This window comes from Scomber scombrus, chromosome 3 (assembly GCF_963691925.1).
Source record: "Scomber scombrus chromosome 3, fScoSco1.1, whole genome shotgun sequence".
In the NCBI taxonomy this organism is placed as follows: Eukaryota; Metazoa; Chordata; class Actinopteri; order Scombriformes; family Scombridae; genus Scomber; species Scomber scombrus.
Genome location: NC_084972.1, coordinates 3,550,458 through 3,564,428, shown reverse-complemented (window position 1 = coordinate 3,564,428; position 13,971 = coordinate 3,550,458). Strand labels below are relative to the sequence as shown.

The 13,971-nt window shown below is 42.1% G+C and overlaps 1 protein-coding gene across 1 annotated transcript; it reads right to left on the bottom strand.

The window, feature by feature from the left end:
* Positions 1-369: 369 nt before the first annotated feature.
* On the bottom strand, positions 370-13,500 carry si:dkey-156n14.3 (zinc finger protein ZXDC). The gene is made up of 10 exons (XM_062416450.1): positions 11,514-13,500; positions 9,506-9,658; positions 9,017-9,095; positions 7,342-7,472; positions 6,229-6,399; positions 3,812-4,596; positions 3,384-3,468; positions 3,106-3,278; positions 820-921; positions 370-627 (listed from the first exon to the last, which is right to left on the bottom strand). Exons 1-10 carry the CDS (start codon positions 13,498-13,500, stop codon positions 541-543), a joined length of 3,753 nt encoding a protein of 1,250 aa, XP_062272434.1. The 3' UTR covers positions 370-540.
* Between the last annotated feature and the right edge of the window lie 471 nt (positions 13,501-13,971).

Below are 13,971 nucleotides of genomic sequence, written 5' to 3'. Positions count from 1 at the left end.
CTGAGTGGCGATGTGGCACCGTAGAATAAAACACACAGAGGAACACCAGGAGCCTCTCATGTACGTGTGTGTGTGTGTGTGTGTGTGTGTGTGTGTGTGTGTGTGTGTGTGTGTGTGTGTGTGTGTGTGTGTGTGTGTGTGTGTGTGTGTGTGTGTGTGTGTGCAAGGCTGGAGTCTCTTTAACATGAGTGCTCTCAGGTTTGATTTTGGTACGAACAAGACTTTAAGAAATAATCATGATATTCTTCTAAACAAAACAAAAAACCCTCATTTCATCTCCTCATCTCAAGGTGCATTATTAGTGGGATCATGTCCATCCCAAACCCCTCCCTCCCTCCCCCTTCCCCTCCAACTCCACCTTCCCACAAATCCATATTAACCACAGGTCCAGAAAGGCTTTCAGAGTCCTGGGTAAAGTTGAGGCAACCGCTTCATGGAGTCAAACATCTCAGAGCATGTTTGTGGATGTAAACAGTGGACAGTGACGAGGACAGAGCCGTCTCTGACCCCTCCAGCACTGTGTTTGGGGGGAGGAGGGGGTCACTCCAAATCCTGGAGGTTGATTGTGCTTCCTGTGAACTGTGAGTTGTCAGAGCCGTTGTCGTCCTCTGTCATCACTGAAGGTTCCTGTGAGGGAAACAGAGACAGAGATCAGTTCACTCTGCATTGACATTATATTGAAAAGTGACAAATACACCTGCTTATACCATCTCTAAGATTCTAGATGTGATCATGTGTGATTGGCTGTTAAAGCTAACCTCACTGCATAACTACGTGGAGTTGTGTCATCAGAGAAACTGTTATGAAAAATGTATTAACCTGTAAAATGTTGACAGGCAGGTCAACAGTGAGCTGGGAGTGGGAGCTGGAGGGCTGAGAGCTCAGCTGGAAGGCCAGGTCTCCATCACTGGCTGGGTCGTCCTACACACACAAAACACACACACACACACACACACACACACACACACACACACACACTTTGATAAGCATTTCTACTTTCAAGAGCAGCTGTTTTATATGACCATTCAATGCAGTCAGTAATGTCCCCTTTGGAAAAAGACACTGAAGGCTGAAGACAACATAATGCAGCTACATCACAGCTATGGGGATATTTTGTGATCAATTTTTTATTCGTTTGTTTATAATTAACAGGAGGGGAATAATATCATTATAGTCATATATATGACATACAGCAAAGTGGAAGAAACACCAACCCTCCCCATACCCCCCGTTTCCCTTCCATCAACCTTCTAAGCAGCGGCAGCTGGTGAAAAATATTCTAGGTGGGGCTGTGCTTTATGAACTTTATGCACAGCTCCACTACTTCCTGAACTCAATACAGCTCCTTTATTTTCCTATCTTACATTATTGGACAAACTGATTAATTAGGTGTGTCTGACCAGTGTTGTTGTCACTAGTGAGGTCAGACACACCTGGATTAATCAGTTTGTCCAATAATGTAAAACAGGAAATAAAAAGAGGAGAATATTTTTCACCAGCTGCCGCTGGTTAGAAGGTTGATCATTAGGTTTACACATTTTTACACACAAAGCTGTTGACTGTTACAGCAGTGCCCCCTTGTGGCAGAGACATCACATCACAGCAGCAATGTCACCAGAAATCCCACTATCACCTGCGGCTGCAAACTTGCCTTGGGGCGATATCTTTATGGCCCTTAAGGCATCAGAATCGACGACGCTGATTGGATAAATTCCTGTTGCTATGTGCGAATCTATTGTCAGTAATTGGCTGGCTGCTGCACTGACTGGGCAATTTTATGTCGCCCCAGCCACTCAGCAGGGAGCCTTTTTCTCCGAAAATTATGATTTATATTTTATGTATGATATGTTGCGAATTTAAACACACAATTTACTTAAAATAAGTGATTATTGTTAATTTTCAAAAACACTAGGGGGTGCGGCGCCCTATCGCCCTCTATTGGCCAGCCGCCACTGTTTCTAACCCTTACATGATGAAGCCAAGACAGTGTACACAATGAAACAAATAAAATCAAAACAAAACAAAACAAAACAAAACATACACACAAGTACACACACTCCCAACCCAAATCTCCTGCTACCCCGGAATCCCAAGTCCATCACAGACTTCATCATAAACCAATAGTATACTGACACAATGGTATTAGATCATTTTGCTCATTTCCTCCATCATCCAGAATGATATCCACAGAAATAACCAGTCATCACTTTATTTTTTTTAAATTAAAACTCAAATTCTAGAGGTTCCAAGATGGCGGCGTAGAGGACGGACGCAGTGAAACCAGCTCCTGTACTTAATCCTACTTTTCGCTATTTACCCGCACTAATTTGCCATAGAATATATTTTATATCTATTATTTACTTAAGTACTGTATTTATCTATAATCTACTTTATTATTACTGTTATTATTTTATTTATTTTTCATTATTTTTATTATTAGGGATTAAGGCAAGAGTTGGCCCATGGGCCTGATTTGGGAGGGGGGTGGGTTTGGGTGGCATTTGAAGTTATACTGCTGTTACTGATGCTGTAAACTGTATGGAAAAAATGTTAATAAATAAATTGTTAAAAAAAAAAAAAAACTCAAATTCTAGAAAACTCTTGCTGTGTATTCTGGACAGACATGGAGCAAAAAAACCCCAAAACAAAAAAAAATCTAAATAAATACTGATGCATTTGCTACTTAAAATGGTGACATCTGCTGGGCATCACCTGGTATTGCATCTGTATGGATGGCTTAAATATGAGATCATGATCAGTTATTGTTATGTTGTTTAATAAAGTCTACACTATAAAAACTGATCACTTTTATTTATTTCACTGGTACCTTAAAGAACACAGCAGCCTGTACTGTTATCAGTCTGACTCCACATGAATATATCTTTACATTTCTGTTCCTATCACTAAATGTCTCTCTCGTTCACTCTACAGACCTCTTTAGTCCTGAACAGCTGCTTTCTCAGACATAGTGTCCTCAGCTGCAGTGATGTGTCCCACATTTTACACCTCTTAACAGAAACCTTAAAACTCAGATTTACGTGACCCTCAAATGCAAGTCCTCAGCAGATATGTGCCAGTGTGGTTGGGTAATGAGCTCTATCTCACCTGCAGCAGCTGGATCTGGACGTACTGGGCCCCGGTGACTGGGTCGCGCAGGGTGAGGCCCCCGTTGGCTGCTGCTGCTCCTTCACTGTAACGAGCAGCGGAGGGAGCCAGAGGTGCTGAAGCAGAGGACGACTTCACTCCTTTAGTTTTTCTCTGATTCGATCCTGAAGCCCCTGGATTTAATGAAAGAGAACATCAGAGAACTTTAGTCTTCTGTCTCTGTGTCCTCAATCCAAACACAAGCTTCAAGTTGGTCAATTTGTGTGAGTGTGTGTTACCAGAGGAGGCTGAGGGGCCTATCTGCTTCTTCTTCTTGGCCAGCTGGATGGCTCTGTAGTCCGTCCTGGCTGATCCTCCACTCTCCTGACACACAAAACACACACATACACCGCCATTATATTGTCTGTTTCTTTTGTTTTTTTAATCTCTTTGTTTTTTTTGTCTAGCTTTTATTAAATATTAAACTTCATTAACATGTATGAAAGCTGCTATATAAATAAAGTTTGATTGATTTATTGATTAAAGCACACTCAACACAACTGATGATAAACTGACCAGACTGAGCATATACCTTACAATGTAATAATTACATCAAAATAATGTTTATTTCAATAAAAAAGACAATAGAAAGTGTTAGTGTAACATTTAAAGGTGCAGTAATAAACTAATGTTGCTCTTATTTATTTTAAGTGTGCTGTCTGCTCACCAGGAAGCTGCTTGGAGACACAGCGTTGAGCTCCGGGTCTTTCTGTGGACTGAAGCTGCTGCTGTGACCGGGGAAAACAAACTGCGTGAGGACTTTGGCTCCCTCCTGAGGACCCAGCACCTCCACGCAGCCCAGCAGGGGCCCCGCTCCCGCCTGGCCGCCCACCTCCACCACCTTCGAGGGCGAGGCCAGCAGCTCGGCGACGGGGGCCACGGCCAGGGAGGATGCGGGCTCCGTGCTCAGAGCGCTGGAGGAGCTTAGCGGGTGCTGCAGGGTGGGGTCCACCGAGGCGCCGGGGCCCTGCATGGTGAGAGCCGCGAGGGTTCCCAGGGCCTCGGGGGTGACGGTCTGCACGTCGTCCAGATTGAGGGTGCCCTGTGGTGGCAGGACGTCGACCACCGTGCCCTCCAGACCGTGGTGGGGGCCCATGTCTGCGCTGGCTGCCAGGATGAGAGGGTCCACGGCTTTGGCCAGCGTGGTGCTGGTGCTGGCGTTGAGCGCCGTGCCCACTGAGGAGGGGTCTATGGTGAGGATGCCTGAGCTGACTAGGGCCAGATCCATGGTGAAGGCTCCGTTAGAGCTGCTCCCGCCTACGGGGATTCCCACTCCGATGCTGGTGGTGGGTGCGGGGCCTCCAGGTATGCTGGAGAACAGAGAGCTGAGGTCCAAGTTAGTCAGCTGATCCCCGCCTGTGATACCAGGCCCTGCAACTGTTGTTGGGGTGGAGCTGATGAGCTCACTGCTAGGGGTCAGGGTGGGGGTGGTCTCCATCTGACTCAGAACATCTGTGAAGGAGGAGAATCATCATCATTGTTGTACATCGTTTAGTACAATAAACACATACACATGTTTTATTCAATTCTCTAAATACTTTTATTATTATTTATTGTGTTTTTATTATTGTTATTGTTGTCGTTTGCCTTCAAGAACACTGTGATTATCTACAGCTGGTTTATTGAAGGGAAAATAAGGGATGCATCTTTTGTCAATTACACCCAAAACTATTAAAGACAGCTTTAGATATCAAGAAGCAGAAAACATTTAATCAGAATGGAAACTTCTTCCAATTGTTGTGATGCAACCGCTCAATTTTTTTTAAGTGTAACATGCTATCTATTTTTGACATTAACATTTTTTAAAATATGTACTTTTATTTTGAAGTTGAAATACATTAGTACAGATTTACCAAAAAGTTTCAAACCAATATTCAACAAGACAAATCAATACCTTATACATGTCGAGGACAGTATTCAATAAGATACAATGGAGCCCAGTTATGGAATAGTAATCTACACCTACTTACTGATTCTCTCTTTGCCCAGATAAAAAATGAAACTCAAAAATGCTCTGATGACAAAAGAGTTTGTGCATTTATTTATTTATTTTGTTTTTAACTTATAATTTTTTGCTGTTTTGCTTTATATTATTTTGCAATGTTTGAACATAATATTATTTAGGTAAATTATATTTATATTTATTTTTGATATTCTACTTTGCATTGTTATTGTGTTTTATCTCTTATAGGTGGGGTTTTAAGATAAGCCCATAGTGGGTTTCTACCTCACCTGCACATGTATTTGATTTTTTTATACCATTTTTCACAGACTTTCATTTTTAAAATGTGCAAATAAACTAAAACACCAATAACCCAGCTCACTAATAATTATAAAACAATCTCTGAATCTCTTCAATTTAGTCTTTCTGATACAGTCCTGATTCACACTTATAAAATACTGGATTTTACTTCATACTTTGATTAACTTTATACATTTATACATTTTTTTTTTTTTAACTTTATGTTTATTTTACTTACTTAATTACTATTTTTTTTCAGTGGACTTTATCTACACCTTATGTTATGCATTCTATGTATTCTATTTTATCTTATTTTTATTCTTATTATCAAGTGTGCTTTATTTTCCATTTTATGTTACCTGAAGGTTTTTAACATGTTTTAATGTTCATTTTATGTCTAGAGCTGCGTTTCCTGTATGAAAGGTGATATCAAATAAAGTTATAATTATTATTATTATTACCAGTTGTTCATGTGTCATTACATTAAATCATCATAAAGACTAATATTTATTGGCTCAATATGAATATGAATGTGTGTTAATGTGGAGCCATTATAAGCCTTTTTTCAGACTGCAGAAAAAACTTTAAGTTGGGTTATTGTGCTGTTTGCAGCTGCTCTATTTATGTAACTGTTTCTTTTTTCATGTTTATATATCTATGAAAAAATCTATTTTAATAAAAAAATAAAAAATGAAACAGAACAGTCAGAATTGATGACATATCCAAACTGTCAGACTCTAGTACTCCTATCCTACATTTCCCACAGTTCAACACACTGCATCTTGTGAGAGAAGGAAAAGTAGTGTGAAATGGTTTAGTGATGGAGAGTGATGGAGACTGACCAGGACTGAGGTGGTGGTGTTTGAGCATGTGGCTCTTAAGGCTGCTGCGGGAGGAGAAGTGCTTGGAGCAGTTGGCCACAGGACAGCGGGTCCTCAGGGTGCTGGCGTCCTGCTTGTGTTTCTTGGAGTGGATGTAGAGGCTGCTGCGAGCTGAGAACTTGGCGTTACAACCTGAAAAACATACACAAAACAAGTTTAAAGTGTTGTGATGTCAGTCAGGTTATTTAGTCAGATGTGAGATGCAACTGAGCTCAAATGATGTGTTTAACTGTCCTGTAGTCACTGTTTCATTCACCACTGATCAAATACTAGGATAGATTCAACAAGACTATGATTCTACTGCCATGCTGATAGCTCTCTGAGCTCAATGCTAACATCAACACACTACCACATAATGTTAAGGTTAGCAAGCAGCTGTTTAGTAGCTATAAAGTTTATCATGTTCAAATTATTAACTCAGGCTGACAGAAACATGCTGCAAGTATTTAGTAGTAATAGTATTGGACTAATTTAAATGTAGATGAAAAGTTAAGAGATCACTAAAGAGGACCATGAACAACACCTCATGATGGTGCTAAAGAGGTCAAGGTAAGCACCAAAGTCAGTAGGATTTCTCCTCTGGGAACGTTGAATATCTCTACAAACTTTTGTGTCAATTCATTAAATAGCTGTTGAGATGTTTCACTAAAAAAGTTTAAAGTTGGACGTGTTGGTGGAGGATCATCCAAGTCAGCAAGATTCCTTCAGGTTGTTGAGATTGTGATGGCCAATGTCTTATTAACCTGTCTGTGGCTTGTTAACCCAGCTGGGAACATCTGGAGGTGATAAAGCTTGGCTGCTGACCTGCTGCTGCTGCTACTGTCAGAAATGGTGCATCTCTCTTGCTCTGGCCACTTGAGGCAGGTCAACAATACATTTCAGGTTGGACCAATAGACTGACACTACCATCCACAGAGGCATGCTGCTAACAAACATTCAACATTCAATACTTCTGATCTTGGCGGGAACTTGCTTTGCTGACGACTACACCGACAACCAGAACATAGAAACATAAAACGAGTACTCTCACAGCAAACCACTGACTTCCTCCCAGCTGTTGGCAGCTGCACCTACCTTCTGCATGGCACTGGAAGGGCTTGGTACCCAGATGGGTGATACTGTGACCCTTGAGGTGCTCGGCCCGGGTGAAGGACTTCCCACAACCTTCCTCTGTGCAGACGAAACGACGGTCATCATCATGTTTCCTGTTAAAGAGACGAAGAAAGTGGAGGAAGTGATCAGTGATGAACTCTTTGAACAGAATCAACATGATTAAAAGATATTACGGGTGGACAAGAACAGACAGAACATCTGATTCAAGTATAAATCTTTTCTAAAAACAATGTAGAATCATCACATACTGGCGTTCACCTGTAAATAAAATGCATCAGCAAAGACAAACTGGTGCAGCATCAGAATCTACTGAACGGTGATGCTGATCTAAACACACCCAAACACACTGAAAGTGTTAAGATGAGTGAGGTCTGAATTAAAACATTATTAAACACAAATAACTAACCATCAAACACTTAACAAATTATTTATTGTGAAAAACAGACGCTCTTACATTCATTTTCCTCCTTCTTCATTCATTCATTAGATCCAACTAATGCAGCAGTAGGAATAAAGAAGGACAAGTGTGTGTTGTTGGTGTTTTCAATCTGATGCTGGTAGTGTGTTAAAGGAGCATCAGGTGGACTGCGTCAAATGAGGCGAGTCAGTCATCACTTTCAGTGTGTTCAGGCTTTAAAGTGAAGCTGACTCACATGTATGATGAAGCTCTATTTGACAAAACTTCTTATTTTCCATGACATACACACAACCTGGAACTACATTTTCAGTTTTCATCACAGGAAGTAATATGAAGTGTTTTTAAAGCTGCAGCCTACACATCATATTCTACAGACTTCAGAAAACATCTTTGTTTGGTAGAGCCTGACGGATATATCAGTTATCCGATACTGACCTATCAGATATATCAGCATTGACATATATGTATATATATATGACCCCCCCTCCCCCCAAGTTATATAGACAGCATTTAATGTATATTTGATCTTAATTCAAGTTTAACATATATGTACATGTTTTTTTGTTGTGTTTTGTTATTTATAGGAATTTATAATGATTAAATTCCCAGTGTAGTTTACTGATGTTTACACCATTTTAATGTTTTTCAATGAGAACGTGAATAATGATGTAAATATTATCATTCCTTCGAATATTGTAAATCATGTCACAATTGTAATATCAGTCAAAATAATCTCAACTGGATACTTTTTCCAAAATCATTCAGTGCCAACGTGGAGTATGAGGAATTCAATCTGACAAAAGGGGAAAAAGTCTCATTCCAGGACAATTCTTCTAATTTTTTTCTAGGTATTAAAGGTGCAGTGTGTAAAATTTAGTAGCATCTAGCACAATGGGCTTGGCACAAATGGAGTATACTATTTAGAAGTTTAGTTTTATTAGTGTATAATCACCTGATTTGGTACCTTAGAATGAGCACATTCTCTGCTACAGAGGCCAGCCATGCTGCACCTCCATGTTTCTACAGTAGCCTAGAATGGACAAACCAAACACTGAATCTAGAGAGGACCTTTTGCTTTTTTGTGAGATTTGCAGCTACTGTAGGTTTAGTTGGCTACAATCTGTATCGTCGCTGTTAGATGCCACTAAATCCTACAAACTGCACCTTTAACACTAACTGACAAACATTTAGATGAAGGCATCTCTCACACACACTTACCGTTTGTGTCGGAGCAGCTTTGACATGCTGGTAAAGGACCAGCCGCATCCCTCAGAGTCACACACAAACGGCCTCTCACCTGCAAACAGAGTTAAAGCTTTATTTACAAGTGCACACAATATAAGAAACAGCTGGTACCCATATAACTGTTAGTCTTAAACCAGACCCAACCTGCTCCTGAGGGTTCAGAGACATGATCATAGTTTCTAGTGGCTTGTTTTGTAAGTGTGTGGCTGCTCTCATTTGAAAAGAACAGCTGAGGGCAAAACATTCACAGCATCATGTGATTAAGGCACGACTTATTCTAAGAGGAAACAGCCTCAAAACATCTCTAACGCCTCAATAATCATGCTCACATTTACAAGCCAGGGTTCAAACAGAGCCGCAGTTCACCGAGTCCTCAGTTCCTCATAAAACGCCATCCAACCTTCTGAACTGTGCAGAGGAAGTCCGAGCACTTCTCACTCTCTTATCTAAGCCTCGTCTTACCCGTGTGACTCCTCAGGTGAATCTTGAGGCGGCAGGCCTTGTCGTATGTCTTGTCGCAGCCGGGGTAGGAGCAGGTGAAGTGGCCCGTCTCTCTGAAGTGAGTGCGGTTGTGGGAGAACAGGGCGCTGAAGGTGATGAAGGTTTTCTCACAGCCTGGACAGAGGGAAGATAGTACACTGTAATAAAGCTGGAACAATTCATCTATCAGTCGACAACTTATTTCACTATTTAAGAAGAATAAAGTTTATACATTTAATTTAAAGTTTTTAAATTAGTGCATCCAGGAAGCTTTTGATTTCTTTTATCTCAGCCGTTTTTTCTGCTGTAGTGGGTCAGTGGAGATCGGTTGGGTTAGGCAGTGTGTTTTGTTTTGTGTGTTCATGAGTTGGTGCCACCTGCAGCCGTTCTCTTTGATACATATGACTGTTGGTTAGTGTTAAACTACTAAGGAGTTTTTTATTGATCTTTATTGCTTCAAAGTAAAAGCAAAGACAGCAAGTTGATTGCGCCACATTTCAGTATAAAAGCATCATGGGTGTCTTTGGTAAACATGACTGCGGTGTTTCATTTCCTGGACAGACTGTGGTAACTGGGTGGAGTTGAGGCTGTTTGTTTACAGCTAGTTAAAGATTGCGACAGAAAATTTACAAACCTGCTTTTTTCCCCGCTTTAAAATAGGTCAAACTTTGAGGTCACATAACATCAGATGCAACAATGTAACAAGTATAAACTGCAGTGGGTGTTGAATAAAAGTAGAGATGGATAGAAAATTACCTGGCATTTATTCTGATCATCTAATAATCAGTCATATATTAAGCAACATTTGTTATTTGCAGCTTCTTAAATATGTAGTGTTGGTGCTTTTCTAAATATCTAATATCAGACAACACAAGACATTTACAGACATCATCATTCATTGTGAAAACAGCCAGCAAATTCAATCAATAATCAATAGTTGCAGCTCTGATTAAAAGCAACATCACCAGGGTGGACTGAAAATAATTCATCAACTATTTGATGAGAATATATTTAAAGCTTTTTCACAACTCCAAGACAAATTAGCCCACGAGTTCAACACAACTAGAGCCTTACCCATACTGGATTTTTGGGGCAAATGTCCACAACAATGTTAGGGAGTAAAACAATTAATTTAAAATTATATCAGTGCACTGTAAACTTCTCTGGGAATTTGATCAAATCAGAATTAGAATATACATAAAATTCTGCCTGCATAATTTATAAATAAAAATAATATATCTGCACTTATCGGACAACATATTCACTGATACGATATATCTGTGATAGGTCAATATCGGCCAATAATATATTGGTTGGGCTCTCAACACAACCATAGATGATGACAGGGGGTGGGGACCCAGATATGAAAATAATTTGATTGGAGGGTGAAGATGAGGTTCTTTAGGACTCTGGTACTGTTTTTTAAAACCAATTTGACAAACTAATGTTGGAGAAACTGTGGTATGGTTGGAGATCATACTCATATTTTCTGGGACTGCCCTAAAACACAAACACTCTGGCAAGACGTGAAGGAAGAAATGGAGTAAATCTTAGGAACTGGACCCACTACTTTTCTTACTGGACAAAGCACCTGAACCCCAGTTCACCATTGATCAGTACTATATAATGCAAATCGTGTGGATGACTGTGAGAAGAATGATTACTATTAACTGGATGAAGCCTAACCCGCAATGGGCACAAACAACCAGACATGTGTATGTGATGTAACAGCTAAAACTACCTTTATTTATAATGAGATGGACACCAGTTATTATCTACTACCTTGGTTAAGAATTCAATTCTCTATGTGATGTTTTGACCTATGGTGTTTATTTTGACCCTATGCAGCTATTTTATTTGTATATAACCTACATGTGTGTGGAATGAAGCCCAACTTCAATGTGATTTTACTTTATAATGCCTGTTAATGTCTATGAATGGCTGTGAAAGCACTATCACAAAGCTCTGAGGCCCAGCTGTGGTGTGTTACCTGGGAATTCACACTTGTGGGGCCTCTGGGGCTCAAAGTGGACCCTCTGGTGATTGGTGAGCCGGGTGGCACTGCGGAACCTCTCGCTGCAGATCTCGCAGATGAAGGCGTTGTCCTGTTCGTGGACTTTGACGTGAGCCTTCAGGTTGTAGACGGTGGTGAAACGCCTTCCGCAGCCTTCAAACTGACAGGTGTGTGGCCGCTGCTTGTCGTGGGACTGAAGGTGCCTCTTCAGCTTGTAGGAGGTGGCGAAAGCCCAGCCGCAGCCCTCCACCGTACACTGGTAGGGGCGTGGATCCTCTGCGTGGTTCAGGAGGTGAACCTTCAGCTTCTGCCGGGTGTCAAAAATACATGAGCAGCCTGGCTCTGGACAGCTGAAGGAGGCTACGGTCTCCTTCTTGGATCTGAATAACTGGACAGACTGGAAGTCCTCGTTGTCACACTCTGTGACAGTGGGGGCTTTAGTGGATGGTGGGACCAGATCAGCTTCTGTGACAGCACACAGCCCCCCTGCCTCCTGCTTAACGATGGGGCAGGAGTCCAGAGAGGTGCCCAGCTCTGACAGAGTGCAGTCATCCACCAGAGCTAGCTCAGAGTCGCTCACAGACACCCCGGGCCTGGGCTCTTCATGCTGGCTGGAGTTGGACACTGCCAACGTGCTGATCTTCCCGATGGATTTTGTGCCGCTGTCATAGTTGAGAAGAACAATATCCTCATGATCTTTCATACCTAGATGCTCCTTTAAGCTGACCATGTCATCCTCTTTGTGGACGTAGCCCTCCGGCGGGGCGGCTAGAGTCAGTATCCCGTTCTCTATGGTCACTATGATGCTTTGGTTGTTTATCGTGATAGTACCGGAAAAGGTTTCGCTTGCAGGAGGGCTTGTGGAGGCCGTGGCCGGGTTCGCACAGCCCTGCAGTCCCGATGAATCTGAAATGAAATCCGAAGTGTCCATAGCTTCCACGATGCTCGAGTTCCCTGAAATCAAGGCACTGCCCTCTTCCAGACGGGGCTGCGACGACAGCTCCCGCACCAGTTTGCCTTCATTGTTTTCAGTACAAATCTGGCCGCAGATCTTATCGCCATATTTGTTTGTCAAAACAACGTCTTCCACAGTGTGGTAATAATCCGTCTGTTTAGCACTAACCACCGTACAGTTGTCGTTTAGTAAATTATAAACATGCTCGCTTTTTTTCAAGGTTTGAGCTTCCAGACAGTTCAAGTTGTCATTAGCTTGACGCAGAATAACGTTACTGCTGTTTCCAACCTCCATGGGGCCACAGGAACTCGCTTTAGAACACTCTGGCTTTTTACCTTTCATTTTATCGCCGTCCTTACACGATACATCCGCCGCTCGGTGTTTGTTAGCCTCACCGTTGCCATCATCTTGTACGACGTTAAAAACAACATATAGTTCCTGTGTGTTTGTGTCCGCCCTGTGTGCGCTGTGGCTGGCCGGCGGAGGCTGCTTGGAGGCGCCGTCCTCACGCTGCTGCCGTAAAACTGGAAACGTTTGCAGCCGCTGCGGCATCGGTTCCTCTTCCCCTTCAAACAGAGGCAGCGCCATTTGCATTACACCGTCCCCGCTTTCTACGCCGTATTTCCACGCAGTCCTGACAAAGTCGTGCGGAGCAAACAGCGCATTAAACTCGTTTTCTTTCTCCGTGTTCACGTTACGAAGTGCGGTACTCGGTCTGTCGTCCAGTAAATGTGTTTTATCGGTTGGTTGAGGTTTGCTGACAGACGAGCAGTCCGCCCCGCTACCATTTTCCGCCAGTAGGAGAAACGGAGATGTGCTCGGCCTGGTGTTGTTGTTGTTGTCCCTCTGAGCTTCAGACGACTCCAGCAGTCTATCCGCTTCATTTTCGGTGGAAATAAAGCGAGGTATCGACCCTGTAGCTGATCGAAGAGGAGACGAAGTGGTACTGTGTAGGGCGCCATGTTGCGAGTGAATGTTTTGGGCATCAGAAAGCCCCTGGATTTCCATCTTGGTATCCCTGTAGCAGCGGCAGAGAAAAGGCCCGCCCTGGTAGCAGGAGCGGATCCACGGAGCCGCCACACACTTTACAACAGCCCAGCTGATGCATTCAGTGCCAGCACGAAAATGTCGGAAGTGACTGACTGTAGTATTTTAAATAACTTCGACTAACATTATTTCTAAAATGCCACACGTCGTGCGAAACCATTTATGACTGATCAACTTACCATGTTTGATATTTGGGGTAGTGAACGCATACGCACCCCACTAAGGTTGATGCAGTAACTGGGGTACATTTATACCTCAGTCATGCCCCAAAACACATTCATCTCCCCTACTATTTATGTTTCTATACAATGTAGTATAACTACTTTAATACAACGACAGCTACGGTACTTTTTAAGTGGTTACTTAATTTACAGAGAGGTTGTGCATATGAATACCTATGTCGGTTCGAATTGAGGAGCAAGTGCATTTAGA